The sequence below is a fragment of the Rhea pennata genome, chromosome Z (genome assembly GCF_028389875.1).
Source record: "Rhea pennata isolate bPtePen1 chromosome Z, bPtePen1.pri, whole genome shotgun sequence".
In the NCBI taxonomy this organism is placed as follows: domain Eukaryota; kingdom Metazoa; phylum Chordata; class Aves; order Rheiformes; family Rheidae; genus Rhea; species Rhea pennata.
In genome coordinates this window covers 64,134,541-64,161,772 of record NC_084702.1, presented here as the reverse complement: position 1 = coordinate 64,161,772, position 27,232 = coordinate 64,134,541, and the positions used below count along the sequence as shown (strand labels likewise).

The 27,232-nt window shown below is 36.9% G+C and overlaps 1 protein-coding gene and 1 long non-coding RNA gene across 2 annotated transcripts in view; one reads left to right on the top strand and one right to left on the bottom strand.

Moving 5' to 3' along the window:
• Nucleotides 1-2,060: 2,060 nt before the first annotated feature.
• Nucleotides 2,061-27,178, bottom strand: LOC134153486 (uncharacterized). Its single transcript, XR_009961162.1, has 3 exons — nt 27,096-27,178; nt 9,303-9,430; nt 2,061-2,503 (listed from the first exon to the last, which is right to left on the bottom strand). It is a non-coding gene; the product is annotated as an uncharacterized LOC134153486 (long non-coding RNA).
• ITGA1 (integrin subunit alpha 1) overlaps nt 23,201-27,232 on the top strand; it is a 74,027-nt gene continuing 69,995 nt past the window's right edge. The window contains exon 1 of the mRNA XM_062599721.1: nt 23,201-23,277. Coding sequence (XP_062455705.1) covers nt 23,250-23,277 — 28 coding nt within the window. The 5' untranslated portion in view covers nt 23,201-23,249. The remainder of the gene's footprint in view (nt 23,278-27,232) is intronic.

Sequence of the window (27,232 nt, the reverse complement as noted above, 5' to 3'; positions counted from 1 at the left end):
AACTAAGTAACAAAATATATTTGTTTAGAAAAGCCAACTCTCCTGCTAGCAACCAAAACAAAAGTTAGGACAACTCAGCAGGTATTCACATCGTATTCCTCCTCCAAGTTACAGGTTTGATCCAAAAGCCAGGTTGGGGGGAAGGGATGAGTGGGGGAAGGAGAACAGATTCCCTAGATGTCAGCAGTCTTGGTATCAGGCCCACGGTACAGTTTTGTTTTTCTGGAAATACTACTGACAACAGAGAGTGCAAAAGAAATACAGAAACAAATAGAAGTTTGGCTACTGTGTTGATTTACCCGGAGCCATTTTCAGATTTGCAGACCAAAAGCAGAAAGGGCCAAACCCTCACAGCTATCAGTACAGCTCTGTTACTGTCACCGGTGATAGGCTTATTCACAGTGTCTAAGAATCTGGCCCCAGACCACCTAGATGTGTCAAAAATGCTTGACGTGCTATAGACACTACTGTCATTCTAACAGTAATGAATAATAGCGTCATTTTCATCAATTTATTTAATGGATTTTTGTCCCTTAACACTCTACTTCATTTGCATCTATATTTTAAATGAGATTATATATCATCATACTGAAGTAGCACATGTATGTTTTAAAATGGCTAAAAATAGACAGACACATCTATTTTCAAAAAAAGCTCAACATTCAGTACTTAATCTTGCTGCCACCGCTTAACTGATATGTCCTTACCTTTACTGGCCACAATGATCTTGTTCAGGTAAAAAAATCTTGTCCTTTTGACAGACTACAGCTCTTGTTATGTTTCTTCTGTTGCACAATTCACACACAGTTTTTCTGGTTCTGGTTTACGAGGCCTCTGGGCGCTGAGGCTTCCTTTGGCCTAGTCAGGCAGCGACACTCTTTCTCCCGGGAGTCTGGCACATCTCTCACTCCCCTCAGCCAGTGCTGGCCTCCCACTCATTAGTCAAATGAAATGAAATATACACTTCCTCATGCTGCCTACTACATCAGTACAACTTAATAAGCAAGAACACATGATAAGTAAGGAAGAAACTTTGTTTAGGATTCTAAAATTCTACTTACATAGCTTTCTATAATGAAAACAAATCTACTTAAACCCATTTTCCTGTCTTCTTTCCACATCATGCTAAAAATAAATTGAAAAAAAAAGAAAAGAAGAAAACAAAACAGATGAGTGATCTGAGGTGGTCAAGTTGCTACTGTGTGTATGGCATTTCTTCAGAATTCTGGATCCCCCCCACACACACTTCCTCTGTTCTCCATTTGTTAAACAGGAACTTCTGCACATTTACATCGTACAGCATGCCATCTCTTCCCTTTCCTGAACAAAGTGTGTATCAGATAGTCATTGCTGAGCCAACAAGTTCAGAAAACCTTACATCAGGCCTTTATTTTCTTTTGCCTGACTCAGAGATTTTCCTTTCCACCAAAGTACCTTTGCAGGGAAACATGGTGAGCCTAGTGCACCAAAGCTTTAGCCATCTTTTGTCCTAGGGCACTTCCTCTGGAATAGGTGATTATAAGCCTTAATGATTGATCTCTGCAGGCTCATATAACAGCCCTGCCAGTTTACGGGACACTTCTTAATGTGTCTGTTTCACAACATCAACAGAGATCCGTATCAGTGCTCTTAAGCAATGACAGGTTACGTTAGGCTAAAAGACAAAGGATGGAACTGAGAATAATCTCTGAGCTGGAGAAAAAAAAAAGGCACAAATAACCTTTCTAACACCCCTATCTAAAATATGGCATAAATTCTAGCCACGAGAGGTTGTGGAGTCTTGTTCTCTGGAGATATTCAAAGCCCGCCTGCATGCAACCCTGTCTAACGTGCTCTAGGTGACCCTGCTTGAGCAGGGGGGTTAGACTAGATGATCTCCAGAGGTCCCTTCCAACCTTACAGATTCTGTGATTCTATGAATCTATGAATGGAACTCAGCTTCCACCAGTATTGGCACCGTGGGTCTTCTCAGGCTTGGTATCTGTCCAGTTCTTCATGGGAGACAAAATACTCCATTTTCTATTCAGAGTTGTATTTTCTTGACAGACTTTTGTTCACATTTAGCAAGGGGCGCAGGTAGCATACACAAAGGGCACGATAGCATTACTTTTTTGCTTTCTATTAGAGCTAGCGAAATCAGAATCAGCCTGTCGGTCCTTCAGCTCCCAGTCTGTTTGCTTGGCAGTCAAATCCTAGATCTGTGTTTTCTTCTCATTAGAATATCCCTCTGATTTTTTTTTTTCACAAATATCTAGAGCAATACGTAGATCTGTGTATCCACATCTGAAAAATGTTACAGTCCCATGAGAAGGGAGTTGGGGAAGGCAGGGATTACTATTATGTTTCAATTTATCACACAGCCTTGGGAAGTAAATATAAACAGCACTTTCCATATTTCTTGATTTAATGGATGTATTCTTCACCAAGATCATATTGCCTTTTCTTGCAGTTCATTTCATAAACACTTTTAATTCCAGCTGCTGCTGTTATTTCTGCTAGTGTCCTGCCAGAAACAAAACTGTGTGTTAAAGCAGCAAATGCCATTACCAATGAAGCAAACCAGTCATAAAAACTAGCAAGTACATTACTCTCAGAATAAACAAAGAGGAATCAGCATCCTGCATGACAAGCTTGTAGCCTACAGAGAACTCCAGCAAGCTTAATTTCTCTGTTCTTTTTCCAGCAACCGATTTTTAAAGACAGATGGGAGATTCATGCAGTTTTTTGGTACGTATCTCTCAGTTAGCACATGGTGAAGTCCACTCAGGCAAGACTCAGATAGCTGTTAAATCAGTTATGACCATTAGTATGTCACTTTTTAGTACAAATTTGGTCAGGATTGCACAGACAGCTAAATCAGGCAGACCTGTCTCTTGGAGGAGTCTCTATCCCTGCTCATACACTGCTGACTCCTCCTTGCTGACACTGTCTGCATCAAGTCATTGAGATGGAGGTTCAGGATTGAATAAACACTTCCCAAACGAAACAGCTATTTCCATGATCTCATCCCTCACTCTAGATATCTCTATATATCTCTCCAGTAGATAATACTCTACTCAGTAAATCTCTACCAGAATGTACACCTTTGTCTAGTGCTTGTACCTGCAGCAGGCATAGTCTGTGTGGAACTGGAGCAGCCTACTCCTACTCCAAGTCCACATAATACTCTTGACCTGTCTGTATCTGATACAGTATTCTCCATGAGATGCTCTCTAATATTTCCTGGAACCTATGTTCTAGGCTGGTGGGATCAGAAATTGCAATCTGGAAGTGACTATATCCAAGGAATCTGGAAAGAAGATAATGAGTGTGTCAGTCCTCAAGGATCTGTAGATCCTTAGTCCAGTATAAGGCTGTCATAGCTATCTTCTCTCATCCTAAGGGCAAAGCTGAGTCATGCTACAGAAGTGGGAAGACCACCAGAGTGAGAAGAACTGAAGGCGAGGTCAGGGTACATTTGAAGATTACCCCTAAGATCTCCCTGCTTGAAGGAGCACAAAACAAGCATGGCAATGAGCCATGATTTGATCACTCATAATCTGGCAATCTCTCTTCCCCTCACTTCATTGCCAGATCATTTGGAGCCAAAAAGCTGACATGAGGATCACAGTTCAAGAGTGACTTCTACAATTTGGATAGTTCTTAGTTCGAGCTAACTGTGGCTGACAGTGCTTCACTCACGGTGAAGCAATGTGCTTTGCGTCAGTCAAGAACATCCATGGTTCCACTTCCTCCCTCCAATGTGCTACTGCATGAATTGGCTATTACAGCAGAGATGACTAGGGAGCTCCAAGAAGCGTAGAGTAAGACAAAGTTAGTTTTCAGGGCACCTGAATTGGAAGCATACTCCCATCAAAAAACTTACACAATATCTATCATAAAACAGCTAAAAGGAGTAACTGAAAAGCAAGAAAGAGTCCACGGAAATGTTGAGTTTTTTTTTTTTTTTTTTCTTTTTCTTTTTTTTTAATCTGGTCTTGTGGCAGTAAGGTTACTGTATGGATTCTGGACATCTTTTCTAAGGTACCTGGCTCCCAGGAGCTCTCTTTCTCCCCTCTTTTCTCCACATCTCATTCTGATTGTTATACTGCAGATGCTTTTTGTTCTGGTTTTTCTCAGTATTCCTAAGCAAATGAAAAATGGCCTCAGACAATGACCATGCCACATTCTTCCTCACTGAAGCTGTAGTGTACTCCAGTGTGCTTCTTATGGTAGGACAAAGGCTCTTTCTTGACTCCAAGGTGTTCATTATTGCCTTCAGCTTTTTTCCCAATGCAGGGCCTGCATTGATCCAGATCCGTAATAACTCCAAACTACATTATTTAAATTAGACCACAAAAATCCATATGTTCCAAAAAAATTACTTTCTGTCCAAGTACTCTTGACAGATTCTTACTCTGAATCCAGCTGAGATCATGAAAACCACTTGGGAAATGTAACTTCCTTGTGTACACTGTCCTGCAGCTCAGACTTCAGCTCCATCTGAGCAGCAACGCTCAGTTGTCAGCACTGTTGAATGCAACAGTTTATTAATGGGACTGTGGTGGAGGATAGCCAGAATCAAAGACAAGGGAGGCCCTTCTGCTTGTATGTCCTAGTGAAAAAGTAGGATAAAAGTAGTCCAAACAGAAGGGTTGCTTATGGGTAATGTATCAAATAAAGTGTCATGGAGTAAAGAAAAGTCCAGGCTTCCTATATGTTCAAATCATGAAACGGAAGGCAATCATGAATCTAAGGCAATCTATAAAACAGTGTGGCACCCTAAAGAGAGATTTAATAAAGTAATAGGTTACAGCCTTACTTCTTCATCCTTCATAAGCTTCTTTATGCAATTTACAGTCAATGAAATTAATCTTTGTGCTAATAGCTAAGCACTACATAAATCTAAATTTCACTCAGTGTGATAGGCTTTTTGTTGAGGTATTTATAGCCAAGTAGAGAAAAGAGTTAAGATTTATCCCATTGCTTATACATTGCCATCAGTGCTAAGGTGAGTATGGATATAATTTTGTGGGGTGAATTGAATCGGAATCAAGTCACATTGCAAATTTCCGTGTTTGTTTTTGGTAAGAGCAATAGGACATAATGCTTCTGTAACAAATTGTTAACATAGGAATATGAGACAATCTGGTTTTCATTAATTTCTGGTAATCATTAATTCATTAAATTTCATTAAAATCTGGTAATCATTAATTTATATCCTATATAGATACAAACTAAGAAATAAAACCTTTAAGATTTAGTATTAAATACTGCAATCTTTGATTAAAAAAGCAACATGTATTCATGTGAATAAATGTAATCGGTTTGAAAGGACTGCTTGAATAGGTGAGAAGTAATCCTTCTAAGTATATACTCTCTGTGCACAAATAAAGAAAATAATTGTTAATTACATAATAGAAAGGACAAGGAAGTATATTGTTGCAAGGCTGAAGGCCAAACGACCTTGTCCACACTAGCACTGCAATAATTACCTTGATCTCTTATGAACTTTCCCTTTAAAAAGAAACAAGCAGTCATCACTTGACTCACCAGAAAGGATTAAGCCACTGCAGTCAGTGATCAATTAAAATATTCTTGCTGTTTTAACAGTTCACACACTATTTTAAATTTCTATTTTTGTAGAATCCCATCATTTTCAACTATGTGCAGAAAGAGATGGTCAAATGATTATCAAAATCCACTAGTATAAAAGTTCTTTGTACAGGTCTTCTCCATTTAGGATGGAAAAACAAAGATGAAACAAAACAATTTCTTCTGCTTATTAGCATATCCACACCCCTAAGGATGTGACTAAACATGAAGACTGATAGCCCCCCAGCTTTTAATGTTCAGATCTGCTGTGAATTGGCAGAAAGACTAAAGATACATCTTGAAGTTTATGGGGGTTCACTCAAAACCTTTTTTCTCCTCAAGCATCTTCTTTTTAATCTCAGTCAAAAAAATGGCTGCAGTTGTTGCAATTTTTGCATTGTAGTCATCTTTACAGTCATTGGAGTTTCCTCTTAAGTCCCAAAGGAAATCATCAGCCAAACTGTAACAAAGCCAGCAGCCTTTTCCTCTGGTTTTATAAGAAAGTCTACCTGAAACTAGGACAGCCAATGCTGGTTACTGAAGTAAAACCTAATGCACATCCTTATTTGTAGCAATTTAGTCACAGAAAGTGACACAGCTTCCAAATATGAGGCAGAGCCCACATATGGCTGCCAGAATGAAAGTCAAATCATGACTTCCTGAAAGAAATAATCACCCACAATGTCCATCCTGCATCCTTACTCATATTAAGATTATGGTAGAAATTTCTTTTCACCTCTGTTAAGTAAAAACCCTCACAAACTGATATTTCATAAACAGAAATATGCATTTTTTCACACATCCATACTAATTTCCAAAAAATCTGTCAGAGACTAGAATGATGCATAGGTTGACCATGAATCCCCATACTCCAGTCAGGAAGTAACACAATAGACACATTATTAGGAGTTTTCTAGTAGGCAGTTGTGCCTGGAACTATTTATAGAAGGAATGATTACAGATTTACCAATCTAAAAATAATATTGTAGCAGAGCTACTGCCAATTTCCAAACACGACAATGGACACAACTCTCTCTTACAAGATTCTGTCTCTTACTGTTTTCTCTGAGTAGGACTCCTCTAAGGGATTGAGTTAGTTTGGGGACAATATTTGCAAGTGAAACAGAGTCATTTTTTGAAGGCAAGGAGAAGATCCATATTTATTATCAAGCTATAATAGGTTACATACCTTTGGGGTACGATTCATCTAACTAAGTTTAGACATCTAGTGGCTATTCTAAATTCACTGTCTAGGCTCTTTCTACATATACTTCAAGGAGAGAACTTCTGTAGAGAGTGGTTCATAAAACCTATTTTAAGATAGGAGGAATCAGCTCTCCAAGAAACTCTCCCTCTTCTATAACTATTGTGGAAGTTTAAGAAACTTAAAGTTCTCTTTCAGATGTCAAAGATTAGATATAATTAATCCTACTTTTGGCAAAATACATGTATACATATAACCCCTGAGTCAGTTTGAGACTGAACAAAACTGAGGATTGAGTGTAGTACTTTTAACATGTCAATGTCAAAAATATTAATTCAGCTCTAGCTAAGAACTGAAAAAGAAAAGACAATATTCCAATTCTTGAGGTTAAATGAAGAATCCCCTTAAATTCCAGTTAAGATTGTCTTCTACATAGCTGCTTGAAAACCTCTCAAGCTATCCTACAATACATTATCCTGCAGTAATCTAGTTTCTATCCATGCATGGATCAAGCTTTAGTTGAAGGGAAAACCTCAGTAGATATAATTGTCCTCTTTCATCTTCAGCCTATTTGCCCAGCTAGAAACCTGACAGCAAATAAGAGCTCTGTCTTCATTTTATAAATCACTTCAACCCTCCTGCTGGAAGACAAGCAATAGAATGTCTTTTTGCATGACTGAATGTTGAAGCATGTGGGAAAAGGTGTGAATCATTTGTATCCTGAAAGCTCAGATGTGCAGTTACTCACACAGTGCTTTTCTAATGGTTAACAGCATGTGTTGTATCATTTCAGGAAATTGCCATATTGTTTATTTTGGATGGGAGGTTCATTCACATTGAGTTAAAATCACATTAGTTTATTCAAGGTCATGTATTGTTTAGCTACTTTCACTTCCAATTTAATTAACTTGAACAAAAAGAAACACACCCAAAATTATGAACAATTTCCAAGAAAACATTAATCAAATTTTCATAGTGAAAAAAGGATTTGATGAGGGGAAATAAAATACTCCAAAGATGGAAAACTGGAGGAGGAGGAAACAAGCAATAAACAGAAATGTCCATTTATATCAAACCATGATCTAGTTAATACTAGTGGATATTTTCCTATTAATAGCAACGGGAATACTTCTGTGTTAAATATAGACATAGAAATTTAACAAAAGGTAAACTTCATTCTCCTTGCCTTTAACCATCTAAATGTTAAACTCTTGGCCTAAGATGCTAGGCTACACCTAGAGCTGATGGAGAAAGAAGGTACAGAAGATTTGAGTCTGTACCTGTATCATGATAAGTGGATTAGGTCTGCCTATGCAGATACAGTCAATGAAAAAAAAATAAAGTAAGATAAGCGTTGAGAAACGGCTTAGATTAGATGGCTAGATTTCATGTGAGAAAGACAAATCTCACCACAAAATGCAATTGGGTGACTTACTAAGGAATTGTCCACAATACTGAGTTTCAGGGTCAGAACAGTTCAGAACTGTAACAGAAACAATGATCATAATCCCTATGTCTGATAGTCACGGTACCGGTTTTATTCAAAGCTGAATCTGATTTATTTGTGGCTGCTGTTCAAATTTTGTGTTCCTTTTCCAGTCTTCAAAGGATGATATTTCTATTCCACTAGGTTTCTGTTTTTGTCAAGTAATTTTATCATATAAGGTAAAAAATTAACATAGCTGAGATATTACAGCAAACAAATAGTGTACATTTTACAGATAACTGTTTCTTAAAGGGTAAGGAATAACTTAGCCATTCAATGGAATGAGGATTTTTAAATGTTAAATTGTCATTTTTGGGGAATAAGATAAAAATGTTATCTGACTCTGTAAAAAAAAAAGCCAGGGAAATTTCATTAGACTGATTTCATCTCTCATGGGAAATCTAGCATGAACTTAACTTAGAAAACCAGACTTTATATTTCAAGCACTATGAAAGGCTTGAACTAGCAAGTAGGTCTGAGGAGCATGTGATAGAAATAGGATTATTCTATGATCACTTTGAGAAAATAAATACAACCAAATTTGAAGGCACTCTCTGCACTGACATCTACACATTGGTTGAAAAACCACCTATTCTTTCATGTAAAACTTCTCAGCACTTTATATTTTAAAGACTAAACCTTGACCCTACATTTGTTTGAGATAACTAAAATCCTTGTAAGTGTTAGACATGGGAAAAAGAACTGCAGTTTCGGAGATATCATACAATGCACAGTCAGGAAAAGGCGTGGATAGCTTGCATACGAAATTTCCTGAAAACTATGTTTACAAGGAATTTGCTTTGTTGTTACGCTTCTAAATCCATTCCACATATTACTTCTATTATTACTTCTGAACTTCTGCTCATTTGGTTATCTTCCTATATTTTTGCTGTAGCATAATAAAGTACATGGTTTTCACTTGAATCTATCAGTTCTAGATACATCGTAGAACTCAAGCTGATATGAAAATTTGCCTTGTCTGTCATAGATGTGAAAATAACATCTATTAATTGTTATAGCATCTGTTTTTATACTGACCTCTGTGACAGGAAATAGATGACAAGTGACCCAATAGTGCTGGTGATAAAATATATAAATAACATCCTTGCTTTCTTGCTATTGTGTTAGGTTCTCTGCAGTCCGGGATGGTCTGTGTCGCAGCACAGCTGCAGAAAGACATAGGAGCAAAGTTATATGTTTATGTTCCAGTTACTGGAGAAACGAGATGTTAGAATGGATCTGAAAGTGAACTTTACAAATCTACTTTATCAGCTTATTTTATTAGCACTTTATAAGCACATATAAGTAAATATTGTTTAAAAATACAATGTAACTCTTCACATTATGTAACTATTTGATTCAGTAACTAAAAATACATATTACAGTTACACCTCTAATGAGAGATGTTGCACTCCAACAGTGAGTAAAACTACTTCAAATTCAAATTACTAATTGTTTTAGAATTAAAATATAATAATATATTTTGAGCATCTTAATGCTATCTTAATTCCAGATACTCTTTTTATTTTTTTAATGACTTTTACAGTATTTTGCTCCATGTTTCACAGTGAGGAAATTAAACAGAGGAAAAAATAGAAAAATATCATGCATCATATAATGGATGTTATTTCAAAATAGTTTCTTTAAATACTACTAGATGGACTGACGCATACAAAATATCTGATTTTTGTTCAATATTATTTGTGCAAAAACCAGGAAGTCAATACCTCTTGAAAATTTTTAAATTTAGTCTTATTTTCCAATCAAGGGCTGGAGAGTCAGAACGCCTTTTTTCATTAGCCATCCAAACTGCTTGGCAACTATAAACAGATATGTCGAATTGGTTCCCAGATATTGCCAGAGAACTCCAATAAATCGTCCACAGGTTTCAGTCATTTATTGCTTCTGATAAAGAGAACAGAATTCTTTCACTTTCAAATCTAATTGAAGGCTGATTTAAGATTAAAAAAAGGTTTAGTATTTTTGCATCAAACTTTTAAATATAAAAGATGAATTATTTGTAATTTAAAAATGTTCCATGAATAACAAAACTACTGAAAATGGTGGGGGGAGGGTAGTGGGTTTGTCTCATAAATCTCTTCCCTACTACAACTATCTCGACTTCTTCTTCCCTTTCGCCCCCATCTCCTAACTCCTTTCCCCAGTCATAAACAAACAAGGCAACAGTGCTAGTGCTGGGCTGAACTTATGAGCATGATAATTAGCTATCCAGTATAAGATGTACTGCTTGATTCGATGTCTACAGCCAAATAGAGGCTCTAATATCCTCTTTCAGGGGAATTGGTGGAAGAGATGAGGCTCTAGCTTGCTCCCAGTCCTCTAAATAATGACTAATATTTCCTAGACTTGTGGGACCATATTTATCTCTTAGTCCTCCCTCTGCTTTTCCCTCAAATGGAATTGGCTGAAATTCACTGCTAGGTTCAAAGATTACCGGGGGAAATAACAGATATGTAATCAAACTTATAAAATGACAGCATAATTGCACAATCCTTGACTCAAGAAGGGAGAACAAAAATAAAGCTAGAAAATCAAAAGCTAAAAAGGGAATAATTTTGTCATTGTTGAAAAACACTATTTTCTTGACCAAATGGGGTCACCATAGTTATTCAGAATTATTTTCTTACATTTTAGCAGAGCCCTTGAAAGGACAAAGGAATGAAGAGAGAAAAAAAAAAATCTCCTTTAAGGGAGAGGGCAAAGACTAGGCACTATGACTGTGAATTCTATATATGTCACTTCCAGGCTAATAACATGGACCGAATAAATATTTATGAGAAGGTGAAAAGAAAATCTATCTAATGGATTTCCAGAGTCATATCCATATTGTGACACCCTTTCCCTCGCTTCATTATTCATCTTTTTTTTTTTTTTTTTTTTCCTTTTTGTCTTTCTATGATAGGAGACCTCACTGAAAAACATAACGTTTGGCCCAGTATTTGTGTAATGTATTCCAGACAATGAACACTAATAGGTATCAGTTATCACAAAGATATATGAAACAGTATTTGTTGTAGGCTACCTTAAAGCAACTGTATTCTTTTCCCTTTCTAATAATGGTAATGAATGTTCCCTTGTCATCAATGTATGTTCAAAAGATGGTAACTACTATAGATGCTCATCAAGCACATTTTAACTCTGACTCATTTCTCTTTCCAAAAACACCCAGTGGAATTCTTTGAATAAATAATATCAGAAATGGTTTCTCTCTTAAATCTTCTCACAATTCTTTGGAAAACAAAATCTCCACAAATCTATTATGTATATATATTAACCTATTATGTTACCATAAAGGAACAGAAAGATTCTTTCCCTAAACATCATACCTTTTTGGCAGCTACATCAATTGCATAGGTGGAAAAATAGTAGCAGAAAAATGGTCTTTGCAATCTTTGCTAGCTTCCATACAGTATCGAAGTCCCTTTTAGAATACATGTTGACATTCTGTCCCTACTAAAGTCACTAGGAGCTTTGTAATAGAATTTTCTAAATTAAGTATTTCATTCTCAGGCTGGAGAACTCCTTAGTTTACATGTCTACAGTACATGTCTTGGCTATCACCAGAGTGCCTTATAGGCAATGAAGAGAAAAAGGGTGCTTCAGGTCATGAGTTATCTAATCTGTTTTAGTCTTCTTACAACATGACACCTTTCACCCATTGAGAGACCCTGTTTCTCTTCACTGATTATAAGGAAAGCCTAAAATGACTAGTTCAGGTAAAGATATTTACATTCAGTCAGATAAACCTTGCTCACAGGACCTAGCTCAGCTGCAGGCAAAGACAGCCAGTATGTACTAAGTCATTCTTTATGGACTACAAGTGGCATTTACCAGCTTGTAGTGTATACTTCTTTAAAGCTGTATTTCCCTTCTTTAGGTAAAACTGTCAGTTTTTCTCTTACAGTATCATTTTAACTGACATTCCTAAGTAAAATTTGTCTTTCAAAATAAGCAATAAAGAAAAAAAAAACATATCTTGTAAATGGAATTCTAGTTCACAAGGATGGGGAAAGATCCTTTCTATTGGATTCTGTGACTACAGAAACATTTGGACTCCATTTTTTAAGAACTTATTCTGAGATGCATTAACAATAAAAAATGTCCACATCTTCTAATCTTGTTCATCAACTCCTTTAATAGTATTATTTTACATGTTGAACTCAGACAAACATTAATGCAGGTTAAGTTAATTTTACAGTTTGGGGCTTTTCTACTTTTTCTGTTTTTGTTTTTATTAGTATCCTAGAGCACTATTTAGACTGGAAAGGAGAGAGAAAACTGTTAACAGGAAAATAGGTTGAGTTCACAATAAACACAAGGCTAATGGTGTTATTATTTATAGGTTAAATCTTACCTCCTGCACTTTAAGACTACACTACCTTTTCCTTTCTTTCACAACATTCCTTACGCTTTGAAGATATTACAAAACTTATCCATTAAGCACCTCTCACTTTCCTTCTTGAAATCCCCAAGATCTACTCCAATCCAATCAACTTACATTTATAGTCCATAATAGAATATGTATTTTCATTACATTTGTAAATTTGGATTCTGCATCACATGTCCCAGTCAAAACATAGCCATGATTGAACTCAATTTTTACTATGAAACATGTTTAGCTAGTTTATGGACTGATGGTAATCAAGTCTTGCCCTATTTTACTTCTAAGCATGTATTTACATTCAGAGGGCTGGAGCATCTGCCCTGTGAGGAACGGCTGCGAGATCTGGGCCTCTTCAGCCTGGGGAAGAGAAGACTGAAAGGCAAATCTTATCAATGTGTACAAGCACCTGGAGGGAGGGTGTCAAGGGGACAGGGACAAACTCTTCTCAGTTGTCCCGTGTGACAGGACAAGAGGCAATGGGCAGAAATTGAAGCACAGGAAGTTCTGCCTGAACGTGAGGGGGAATTTCTTCACTGTGAGAGTGACAGAGCACTGGCACAGGTTGCCCAGACAGGTGGTGGAGTCTCCTTCTCTGGAGATCTTCAAGGCCCACCTGGACACAACCCTGTCCAACATGGTGGACATGGTGACCCTGCTGAGCAGGCAGGTTGGACTAGATGATCTCCAGAGGTCCCTGCCAACCTTACTGATTCTATGATAAACTGGCTGATGCTTGTCTTCCGAAGTCTATGAGGAAATTGAAAAAGAGTGCCAAGTCAAGCTTACCCAATACCTGCTTAGACAAATGTTTCTGGCAAAGTTGAGAACAAAAAATTTAACGGGGGGAAATCAGTGTTCCCAGCATAGCATCTTTTCGATTATAACTCTGTTCTTTTTTGGTTTCCTAATTTCTTTTTCAGCTCTACTGACTCAAAGGAAGTTGACAGTTCTCAGCACTGGTAGAAAAGGCAACAACTAAACAATCAGACAGAATTAAAATAAATAAAATTTGTCTATTAAACTGTGATGTAATTCTCTTTAATCTAATATTATACATACATATTTCTCTTTTTTGAATAGAACAGTATATTAAATCAGAACTCTGTGTTCTACAACAGGTCAGAAAAAAACAGCCCTAATAATTCCCTTGGTATTAAAATCTGTTCAATCTGAAATAGATTTCTGGCCATTTCACTGAAAATAAAATTTCTCTACTGTGACAGATTTTCTTAGGCATTTTGCAGAACTAAAGATTTGGCAAAAGTCAATAAAATATGTCTTGAAACATAGCCAAGGAATTACTTATTTAACATAACACAACAGCATCTTATCAGGATATAAACAAAATCAAATTGATTGAATAACTTGGATTATTCTAACATTATATTCTATATATTGGATTTTAAATGCTTAAATAAGGCACAGAATAAAGCATTTCTCTGAACTTGTAAGCTTTTTTCCCACCAATATAATCTCTAAAAAACAAATAGTACTAACAAGATGTTAACAATAAATGTAGCATAAAGGTAATGCCACTTATCAAGAAGGGTTAAATCATATTATAAGCCAGTTTTAGCAATACATAAAACGTTGCCATTGCAGTATTTACATCATTATATTACTTACATCATTATACTATGTATTTTAATTTTATCCTAATAAATGAATGAATTTATTATCAACCTGATCTATAAACCAATGCCTTACTAATTTGACAATCAAGCTTTGTTTGCAAATAAATTATGAAAAAGCCAGTAAAACTAAAATAAGTCACTAAGTTCAGAAGGGTCTTGACATTAATTCATAACTTTATCTGTGCATATACAAACGCATACTGATACCTTGCAGAAAATTTCAAATAAGATCAGATTTTATTAATTTTAAGGTTCTTAATTTGCTCCATCATTTTAGAAAATCTTACTATGTATCTATATGTAGCTGCCTAAATTGCAGGTGGTTAATAATGGCAAAAAATATAGATCTCTATAATTTCTTTCTCTTTCAGTTTGAGAGGACTTAATCTTTTGTGGTTAGAAACCCAGTGACTTTTCAAAGCCCTGTCTCCTCTGTAGTTATGCTCTTTCCTATGCGACACAGACACAATGTCGATTCAGGGTCGTAATCACTACTGCAAATCTCGTTGCCATAGCTACAGCTAAGATGGCTGTCTTACCCTAAATTAGGTATTGTGAGCTACAAGACACAGCACTGTGGTGATCCTCATGGTCTAAATTTTCCTCTTTCTGCACCCCTTTCTTTCTCCTGCCACTTAGCAGGGCGTGCATGCTGCTCTGAGTACTAGCTGGCTTCATCGTTCAAACATACAGCTAGTTTAAATGTAGCTGTAAAACTGGCTATGAAATAGTTCATGTGTTTACACAAGTTATAGGAATGACAGTATAGACAATGAAATTTAAGCAGCTGTATTGGAATAGGTGATTTCTATCCCCTGGAATTTGTTTTCATTCGAATTCAGAACACCAAGTTCTTAATCTCCTCCATGAAGTGAGTGAAATCTGGACTGGCTCACCTCCCCACAGCACCACAGGTCACTTCCTGACCGGTACAGTCCACCTAGCAGACTAGCTTGAATCTATACGCACCAATATCCATGGCATTCAAGAAATGATAAGCCTGGAACCTGAGATTCATGCTTTCAGCTCCTTGTCAGACCAATAATCCAAGAGCCTAGAAACCCTGTCTGATGAGGTGCTGTGAATCTACAAAACATGATTGCTACAGCTTCCTGATGGCTGGCCCCATGGGCTGCAGCTGTCAGATAGGCAAGCTGGTAAGAAATCAGCTTTGGACCATCCCTGGAAAATTATCTCAGCTCCACAGAATATTTCAGTATTATATCTCAACAAAGACCTACAAAAATATTTTTCTTCTGGCTTTTTTAACCAGCTTTGCAATAGCTCTAACTATTTAGCTGAGAACTGAGGCAATAGCTTCCTAGAAGAAATAAAGTTTTGACATCTATGAGATGTGTGTGCTTCCCTGGTTGAGTAAAATACTTTCAGAAAGGCCGTGAGCCTAAGTGGGCTACAAAATGAGAACAAGAACAAACATGATCAAGAGTATAACCATACATGTCAGCATAGTAAGAGCACTCAAAAAGCACTCATGAAAACAAGCAAATGCTGTTCTTCTAGTAGCCACAGTTAAACCAAGACCTTACACTAGAGCCTGGAAAGCTTCTAAAAAAGTTGAAGATCCCAGGCAGAGAAATGCTCATCAGGTACACAGGTATTTGATAATGGTGCCAGACTGAGTTAATCAAGAAGCTGCAACCTGTAATAGTTCTGACCAAGGTCAAAAAGTCTAATTTGGCTGCAGAGATTTGGAGGAATGTTCTCCTGAACTGCTCCACAGGGAGTTATGTGAATTGCTGAGCTAGCTTTAAAGCCTCTGCAAAGGGTGCTGACCTGAACCAAGGTCTTGGCTCTGAGCCCAGCCCAACTAGAGAAACACAATTTGCATAGGCAGTAAGCACAAATTAATCCAGGCATAATATTCATATCCACTGACTCACTAATAAGCACAGTATTATTAATAAAATTAAATCTGCCTAATCTGCCTCTGGCAGTGACCACAACCCCATTGTGGTCACTCAAAATTTGGACTCAACTATAATAAACCACCTTTGGTAAAGAGGACACAATTTTTTCAAAGAGAAAGCTTGTGGCATAGTCTGGAGGAACAGATTTATTTGTTCATGCTCGTTACACTAGGGAACATCCTGAAGATGATAAAAATTGTTTCCTTAGATCATACAAATGAATATAGAAAATAAGGAGTTTTTTGCCTTCCATTTGTGTACAAAAACAGGTCATTCTGGAGCTATTTCTACTATAACACATACATAATACGATTTTTATTAATTTCTAGCTCAGTTGCCAATAAGCTAAAAAGAAGAATAATAGAGCAAAAACAACCTTTTTTCACAGAAGATGAGTTTTCAGACTAAGAAAAAGCTATTGATCACGAACTGTTATCATCCTGTCAGAGCAGAACTTCCTCTTTCATTGTGACTATATATTTTAAACAATTTCTAGGAAGGCCTAAAGTTATATTTGTTACACCCAAGGATCATTTCACAGAAATGGAAAACAGATACTTACTTTTTATTTCAGGAAAGATTGCCAGATTAAAATATTGTAAAACATCTCTCCATATGTTAAGACTGAGGCTGTGCTTGCCACAAGATACAGATCAAATGATATTTTTAAAAGTTCTTAACTGAAATTGAAGTGCCTACATCCAAAATTGTGATCTAAAAATTGTTCTTCACCTCTTGCCTAAATCTGGAGGTACCTACTCTGGATGCTATTCTTGATGCTATGCTATATTCTGGATGCTATGCTTGAGTCTGTAAGGATCTCCAGGAATTTAGCATTTTGGTTCTGTATAGCTAGAATATCGCTTCCCACGTAGTTTGGGAACAGTATTTCAAAAGCACTTTGGTGTCTGGATCAGATCTTCAGACTAGACATTCTTTCCCTCAATTTTGCTAGATAGTCAGACCTTCTAGGCACGCTCAGAGCATGCCTAACACAAACTCACAGGACTGGTCTGCTCACAAAATGCAGTTGCCAGCACTTCTTTTAAGGTATGGCCAAAAGAAGAGGCTGTGTCTACCTTCTCTGTAACAGCTTAATGATTATAGAATTCATCCAGAAATCGCAAGACTTGAATTCACTTTCTTCTCAGCCTAGACACATTCACAGTCATGTCCTGCACCCCAAAGAAAATGTCCCAGTTTGGAATCCTTAGGCAAGATGGCTACATCTACATTGTAGTGATGGTAGTCTTGATCTCCAGTTCCTTCTCCAAGGACTATTCACTCTAAATGATGCTCAGGACACTCTTATAAAAGTGAACTAACCTGTACTGACTGAATGGATCCAGACTACAAGAATTCATGTTTAGTCCCTCCTGCTGGCTGCTAAAGGCTATTTGAACATGGCCATAGAGCAGGCAGCATAATAAATGAATTGTCCTGACAGCTCTCTCTCTTGCCACCCTCTTTGTTGAGGGGCTGGCATCCCCTTTTTCATCACATGATCACATATCTAAAGACATGATATATACAAACAATATGCTGCTCCCTATAGAGGGATTCTGGTAAACTCATAATTTGTTGATTCATAATTTGTCACATAGTTATCATTGCAAAAGCTGAAATTTGTGCACTACAGGGATATTTCCCTTGTGTTCAAGTGTTGTTTTTTTTTTTCTTTAATGTATGCCATAAAACACATACTAACATCATGACCAGGCTCACATTCCTGTAAAAGTAAGATTTTTCTCCTGATCATGAAGATTAAAGGAAAACCTGAGCAATGCTCTGTATTTAAAGGTTGCTTTTGCGTTAAGTTGTTACAGAGAAAAATGACAGAAATGGAAGAGGAATGTGTGTGTGTATCAGGGAAAAAGGAGGGAGTCAAAGTTTTTAACTATACTGGAGTAGGAAGAAAGAAAAGCGAACAAAGTAAGGGTTTTCAATGTGCTTATTGCAGTCACAGCTACCTTCTTTCTGTAACCAAATAGTAGTAAGTAATTATATTACACAGCCCAGCTGTGAATGACTGTATTGCAATGCAAGGCAAAAATCTTAAAGAAGCCATTAGACTAACTACAGCATTATTTTGAAAAATTATTATCTATTAGTTTCCCTTCAACGATCTCATAAGACAAAGTACCCTCTCAGAAGTAAGAATGATCCCTTTACATACAAGAATAAACAATATTGTGCAACATACCATGAGTAGCCATTTCAAAGAAAAACTGTAATGATTAAAAGGAGACATAGGTGGAGAGCAGAAAGCCCAAGATGATGATAACAACAAATTAATTCTCTCTCTCTGAATTCTAACCTCATTTCATAAAATTTCAGCTTTATAATGGGGCAGAGCCAAAGCAATCATAGGTCAACATTAGCTAATATGGTTGTTACCTGCAACTTTATTAAAATTTCTGGTTCAGTCTTCTAGTTTTATACAATCAAATCTAAACTTGTTCCTCAAATCTCCCCCTGACTTTAAGTTACCAGCTCCATTTCCCTCAGAATGAATGTCAGAGCTCACTCCAGTGGCTTTAGTTTTGCAGAAAAAGTGCTTCAGCACAAAAAAGGCTGAAATACTCAGATCAGAGAGTTCAGTATGATTTTTAACCTCATTCTACTTGAATAGCTAATAAGTTTGTGCTTTCCTAGCTGTATCTGTAGCTTACATTTTGAAGAAACATATTTCATGTTAAGGTCTCGTAATACATCAGAAAGGTCAAAGACATATTGTTGTCATAATATATAAATAAAGTAAATCAGCAGGCAGAAAGTTAAAACTATGTTGCAAGAGAAAACTGAATCAGGATTTAAATAAAATGTTTTCATTGTAAGAAGTTGACTCAATGGAAATAGAAATAGCACAAGATATGATAAAAAGAGTAAAAGCATCTTCTGTAACAATCTTAAATGCTATTTCATATAGAAATCCTTCCACATGAAAGTAAAATGACACTCATAAAATAAAGAGGTTGGAGGCAGATTTATAACAGTAAATAATGCCATATAAACTCATCTCTTCCAGCACACATACAAATAGGTCAAACGAATAAAAACTTACAGAGAATTTTAGATGACTGTATTTTTGTGATACAGCCAGTTTTAATCATGATAAGCTCGACAAGCCTAAGATAAATTTTGGAAAGAAAGTGGCCTGAGAAAATGTGAAAAAGAAAAGCAGTATGACTAAGGATGTAACTTGCTTACAATCTATTAAAGAAGAAAATCAGACTATTTTATTTTAGTAAGCGTATATAAAGTATATTAATTTGGTTCAGGAATACTCTAGGATAGACAACAAAAGATAAACTAAGAAGATATAAAAGATATTGGTAGAGAATAAATATAACAGAAAACACGGAGGTTATTTTCCATAATGTTTCCTACTAACTTTAATTAAACTAGTACAAGCTGCAAAACAATTTTTTTATGAAGATACGTTTCTACAGTAAAAAGGTTTTTTGGCATATTTGTACCACTGGATAATACAGATGGAGCAGGAACATGGGCATTCTCCAAGAATATCAAGTATCAACTAAAAGCTGAACTGTAAAACATGAAAAGATTTGTGCATGCTGTATTGTTGGAACAATACCAAATCCTGCAAGGTCTTAGTTCTGATACTTCAAGACGGAGCCCTTGAGTATCTCAGACATAATAAAAATAAGACTACAGCCCCACAAGTTCTGCCAAGTGAATTCTAACATGGTCCTGGAATCAGATAGGAAAAAATGGAGATTATGAAAATGAACAACATAGCAATCAAGGTGAAGGACATCTTGGAGATCACGCATAAGCAACTGTAATAAAAATTTTAAATGTAAATATCACTAATCTACAGTACAGTGTAAACCACTAGAAATGATAATACAGGCTTTCAATGACAAAATTTCACTTGGAAATTATAGGAGCAAGCTCTGTGGTGTTTTCTTAGCAGTACATAATACAGTGTTGTAACAATAGTGAACATAGCATCCTATCTTACAGCTATTGATGTTGTCACACTATGCCTTTAATGGAAGTAAGTTAAGCATGCTTCTGGCTATTTGAAGTCACAGTCTTCCATTCCTCACTCTGCGCTACAGGTTAGAGATCTTTTTACCTAACAAACAAATCAAAACTGTTCAAATCCTCAATAAGAATGGACAAACAGTTTCCATGAAAAATGAGTTCCATATACACTGTAGTTACACTATTTAGAAGACTGCCTGCCTTTAAAACATTAAAAAGCTTTGGTTCTTTCATCCCCTCACTTTTGGAATAAAATGCATTTCCATTGTTTTCTATAGGAACAATCCCAATTGAAAAGAAGAATTGAGTCTCTCTGAAATATTTAAATTTTGTTGTCTTTGCAGGGTCCAATCCTTCAAAGCATTTAAAATAATCTTTAATCACAAATATTTCCACAAGATTCCATGGAACTACTCTTGTACTTATTATGCATATTCTGAAATACTTTGCTAGACTTGGATAGGAAGGCAGAGTTCAAAAAAGCAAATCATGCTTAATTTATGGCACTAGAAAAACATGCTTCCTCATCATTCTGTGTTATTTTAGAAAGGCAAATAGAATGTGTAAAACGGTGATATTCTTGTAATTAATTTCACTTTTTTATTTTATCCCTCATTATAAGTAATGATTTTCTAGACTACTATATCCACTGTAAATAGCAATATTTGCTGTGCAGACATTGAAATTACCCAGTATCTTAATTACTTTTGGGCCTTAGCATATCTCGTGTGCTTAATATAAAAGTATTCATTACTACTAGAATAAAATTTCTTAAACTCAAACAAGAGTATTTAGCTATATATTCTGAACAGCTGCCTGAAAGATAAACCCAAAGCAAAAAAGACTGTAAAAAAGATGCAGAATGGCTATTCTACCAGCAATGAATAGGAACTTGCTTTGTCTGGATTAGTTTGGCATTCCAAAATAAGTAATGGTCTGTGATACATTTTACTTAATAAGAAATGTAACATCAGTCCAGTGATTCATCTGCTCCACTGTCTCTTCCTTTTGACATTACCTGATACAAGATGCATAGGACATTACCACAAAAAATAAATCAATAAAGTAATAGTGATACCAAGAATACTGAAGAAATTAGGAAAAATCATATACCAGGAAAATCTCTTTTTAATGTCAAGAAGTCTTATTTTTTCACCATGATGAGTATACATCATGATACATGGGGAATATACATTCCCCACCTACGTATCAAATATCACATACAGTTCAAAGATTTTTGAACTGACTAGTCCCTGGGCTGTAAATTTAGTTAAATATACAGAAACAAAGGGAATACAAAGATTTGTTTTTAAAAAACAATATAGGAAATTATTGCCCTCTTTGAAACTGGGGTAAAAACAGCAGTAATAATACCATTCACTTAAAAAAACAAACAAGTTTTTCCAAAATCTCAGTGTCTTTTTGCTGGAATACAACTTTGACTTGCCTTAATTTTATGCATAACACTTTTAAATGGAAAAATGTTTAGTCTCTTAATCAGTACTAACACATCTAAAATATTCATTCTGCACAGCTTATACATATGCTTAATTTCATCAACTTTAAGTAGTCCCACTGTGGTAACTAAACATGTTTTATAATGTGTAAAGTCAAGCATGTGTATAAATTATTGCTGGATCAGGATCTTTACTCTTAAAAACAGATTTTAAATTGTGCAGTTTTTTTGAAATCTGCATTTCCAAAGAATCCACAGTAAAAGTGTACCCAGCATATTCTCATAAAATGCACAGCAGAAGCTGGAAAACATTTTTAACTATTGTAGTGATGATTAGCAGCTGTAGCTTATTAGCCTCTGAAGAGCTGACAAAATTCCATGAACTTCCAATTATTCACTACATTCTTTGCTCCAACTCAAACAAAATAGGTGTTTTTTCTAACAGCATCAAGCTCCACAAATCCTTAGCAATATTTTGACCTCTCTTTTTCTTGCTTTAGAGTCTTTGGAGTTCTCTTGTTTTATAAACAACAGAATCATTTTTCAGCAGGTCCAGTGAGAGAATTTAAGACACTGATGAAGGAATGTCACCCCACCTGAGCATCACTGTGGTAAATACAAGAAGTACTGCAAGCTGCTCTTTCACTGGCTGTTTAATGAACCCTGAAAACCCAGTTTTATGGGTCTGAACCTGGCTGATTATTACCTTTGCAACTTATTCAGTGATTTATTAGTGAAGTCATTCTGGGGGCAGGGAAGCAGGGGAAGTAGGCCATGCAAATCTTGAGTAGATGAGGGCAAAGGCAGTTGTCTATTATTTTAGTAGCACAAAAAAACCCTGGGAGTAGCAAAAACTTAGCAAAATTGTCCTCTCTCGTAAGAGCTACTGCAACCCCAGAGCCACTAAGGATGGGGAGCGAGCGGCTGACTTCCTCCTGCAGCAAATGACTGGCCTCAGAGCACGTTTTTAAGGGGTGATGTAAGAGAAATAAAACTTGACCAGCCAAACATCCCCTACCTCAGCGATACGTTTCTCCCACTGAGGAGTGAGAGAGAGGTGGCTGTGAGACAAGCGCAGCTTCCTCCTGCCCTGCCAGGAGGGGCTGGCTGGCAGGAGACACCTATTAATTAATTATGAGCAGGCAGATGCCCCTTTAAGGTCTGCTCAGCTCCTTGCAGGCTCTAGCTGGAGGTTGGGGGAAAGATTTGGCTTTATTTGTACATCTCAGTGTTGCAGTTACTCCAGGGGGGGATTCCAAAGCTCAGAGGTCTTGGGGGGGGGGGGGGGGGCAGATGGGAGGGAAGTTCTGTGTTGGAGGGGTGGGGGAGAAGTTAAATTCTTCTTGATGTGAAGAAAAAACGTGAAGACTGAATAACAAACAGGAAATGCCTAACTCTGCTGCAAGGCGGACGGGAGGCGCAGAGCGCTGAGCTCCACTCGCAGCGCAGGCACCGCCGGGCGCGCCGGCGGCCGCCCCGCTCCGCTCCGCTCCCGCCGCCCCTGCCCTCGGCCCGGGCTCCCGACCCCCGGCCCGCAGGAGCCCAGGCATGGCTGCTTCCTACTGGATGCTGACAGGTGAGGGGGGGGGGGAACTTTTCTCTCTTCCTTGGCACACCGAGGCGCCGAAAGGGGCCCCTCTCCTGAAGGGGGGGGGGGGGTGAATGTGTCGGGGCTGACACCCGCAGGGGCAGCATGCCCCCTCGGCATCGCCTTGGTCTCTCCCCGCCCCGGGAATGCCCGGCCCGAGCCGGCAGGGGCTCCTTACAGACTTCTTGGGTTTGTTTCTCACTGGGGCTTTGATTCCTAAAATGATCTTACAGTCATGGGGGGGGGGGGCAAAAAAGGCTGTGAGATGATGCTGAATAGGTGAGACAAAATACTGTAATTGAACCTTGTTGGGGAAAAGAAGTGCAGCTGGCAACTATTCTTTAATTACGGCAGCTGTTCCATTTTCCTCCCTTTGGCTTTCAGATTTTCTGAGCAGTAAAGGGGGGAAGCAAGGAAGCAGTTAACTGCACTCAACTAACTTCAGAAAGATCTGGAGATCAAACATATAGTATTTCATTTGTTGTTAGGGATTTAGTTTCTTTTTTCAGCAGAACAGCAATACAAACACTGCAAGTAATAAACTCCCTAGCTAGCGGTAACATTGAATCTGAAATCAGGGTAATCCAAGAAGTGGGAAAGAGGTTAAGGCAATGCTGAGACTCATGTGCTTCGAAACACTGATACTGAGCTCTGTGACAGCCCTTGAGCTAGTAACCAGCACACATGGTGAATCTGAGGCAGTCTGAACTCCACTGGTGAGGCAGTACAGAGGAAGATCAATTTCATAAGAATCATCAAAATGCAAGTGGCAGCTAGTGATGAAAAGGCAAGACTAGGTAGAGCGTTTTTGCCCTTTACTTCATGCTTGTCATGCAAGAAAATAGATACAGGAGCATGTGAAAATCTGAATGTAGTATTTTGGCTTTCTGTACTTAGCCCTCATTCATAGCTATCTTTACTACTTTTATTACATGATGATATTCTCCCCAAAATATGCTTTTGTTTGTGTTCCTTTACAGAGGGGGCTTTGTACAGCAGTAACAATTTAGTATGTCACAAATTCCTTTAAGATTTGCAGTGTTACTACTGGTATTACCAACAGGATCATTCATCAGTAAAGAAAAAAGTTTTATTGTCAGACAGGAAGACATCTCAAAGGGGTCCATCCAAATTTTACTTCTTTTTTAAAAATTCTTCTTTTAAATTTTGCTATGAAATAGATTATAGAGAAATAGGAGAAAATAAGAGGAGACATTACAGAGGACAGGAATGGGACTTAAATTGTCTTGGGCAAATAAGACCAGTAGTTCTAAATAAAAAGAAAATATCACAAGAATACGGACATGGAATTTAAGAATTACAGTGGACTCAAAAATAGAAATAAAATAGAAATTGGTCATGTGCTCCTCCTGCTTAAAGACAGGAAAAAGGCAAATTCCATTCTGGCATGCATGGACAGTAGTATACAGGAGGTGTACAGAGGTGTGTGTTTGTGTATTTATACTGATTTTATGTTCTGATCAACTTGATGTTGGTGAGGCCTCTGATAGATTGGACTACAGGAAGGCTAATAAAAGATGCTGACAAACAGAAGAGGTTGCACAGAGGAGTGACAAGCTTGATAAAAGTTAAGGTACATATGATATCTGAAGAAAGGCTGAAGGAATTACATTTATCTAGAAAAGAGAAATCTAAGGACAAAGAGTATTGAGCATTGCAAATATGCAACTTTACTGAAGTATTATTACCTGAGATTATTCCAAGTCAATACTTGCTTCCTTGAAAACCAAGAGTATTCATTCTTGGTTTTTCTTAAATTTTTTTCTGTATTGCGTATGTGGCTTATAAAGAGACTGAAAAATAGTTGCTTCTCTCTGTCAAGTGATCAAAGTGACAAGTGAAAATCTAACTTGCTATGCAGAAAGTTTAGGAAATATTCAGAACTTTCTCACTCTTCAGGCAATGAATCATTAGAACTCGGGCTACCTAAAAATACTGCATAATCTCCTTAGTTAAAAGTTTTTACAAAGTTAGATAAACCTCTGTCAGGGATTGCTGAGGTTTATTTCGTCTCACCTCAGTGTAAGTGGTTGGACTAGGGATCTGCTGAAGTATCTCCCAGCCATACATTTTGATAGACAGGAAGAGAAATCAACCGAAAAGTTTCCTTAGCTGTTAACTTCACTTCCTTCTCTTTACTCTTAGCCCTCTCCCTCCTGGTGATGATGGTCATCTTGCTGGTAGTAAAGAGTACTCATCTTTGTCATAGAAAAAGCCAGTTACCATACAAACAGAACTGTAGGAAGAAAACTGTTTCTGTCCAGAACCTGCATAGGCAGGAGAGAAGAACAATGTGGGGAGCCAGTGAAAAGGCACAAGCTTTTCTGAGTTTATCTCTACCCTTTTATATCTTTTATCTTCATTTGCTCTTGCAAGAATAACTTTCAACATTTCCAGCAGATTTCCTCCTATATATGAGATACCTTACACCTGTATAAGAAAAACTAGTGGGAATGTATCTCTGCATGAATTCTAATTACAATGGCTTAACAAAGGGGGGGAGGGGGTTCCTAAAATGTGTGCAAAACCTTTCTTTGTAAAACCACTGATCAAGACCTTTGGACCATAAGGAGGTCTAAGATATCTGAAGACTCAGAGCAGTCTCATATGTTTTCAAAACAACAATCTTGCAAATATAGCATGGCTCTGAAAATCTTGTGATTATATGCTATCAGCATTGTATCTTGTCTTGTACTGTATTTAGTCTGAAAGGGGATGCCAAACTTTTCCAAATATTAGTATCTCAAAAATTATTTTTTAAAAAATGATAAAGGACAAAAACTCCCAGATTATGCATCTAGTTTTATTCTTTTACCAATGCAGGAACAGAACATACAATTTTGAAACAGAAGTTCAAAATTGCATGTAGAAGTGAGTACCTGTTTGTTTTGGCACTACTGAAATCAAATGCATACCCCTCCTTGGCGTTAAAAAAAAATTAGCGTGAACTTTCAAACTTACGGTTGTTTGGTTCTTAAACTTCTGGACATGTAAATCCTTTCTTCTACTGCTCATTCTTTAACATTCAAATGATTAACAACCAGAAGCTACTTTTTACCAGAGTAGGCAAAACATCATCATCTCAAAAATTTCTTCCTTTTTAAGGCAACAATGGACTTGCTAATTGTGGACAGCATCATTCAAGCTTAAGGTTGCTACAACATATTTGCAGATCTTTTTTAATAACTGTATAAAATCTCCTAGTTCTTTGTTAGAGAAGGGGCTCCAGTGCATCTTTAAATATCTCTTTCTATAACAAAAGTCAATTGAATATGTTGAGTTTCAACCTTGTTTCAAGTGCTTTTTTTTTTCTTTTAATGCAGCAGCTATATTTATTCTTGGCAGCAAGTTACATGCTTGTATGAGCTGAATCTTTATTGTCCGTTGGTACTGGATGCCAACTTGAAACCTTTACTGAAATATGTAGCATCACAGGGAATGTGAGGCTGCATGTAAGAATTAGAAGACTAGAACCAATGATCAGAGAAAATTACCATCCATTTGTAAATGGATGGTAAAAATAGGTACAGACATAAATATTAATTTGAAAGGTTAATATGCACAACAGCTAATATTATATGAGAGAATAGCATGAGGTTTACCTTTGCAATTTTATAATCATAAAGGAAATTCACCATACAGTGTTTATAAAAATAAGTGAAAGGACTTCTAAAGAAAAGCTGAAGTTACAAGACACTGACCTCTGCCTAAGCCACAAAAATATTGACACAAAATAACAAGTATATACAAGCCCAAATTTAACAAACAATTATGCACATGCTTACATTATATTCCCTTGGGTGGTCCTGTTTCCTTCTGTAAAACCATTCATGCTAACAGAGTTAAGCACATGTGCTCACAGGAAGAGAGTCTGAGTTTTCATAAATAAATCCTGTTATGTAATATCTGATAAAGTTGTTTT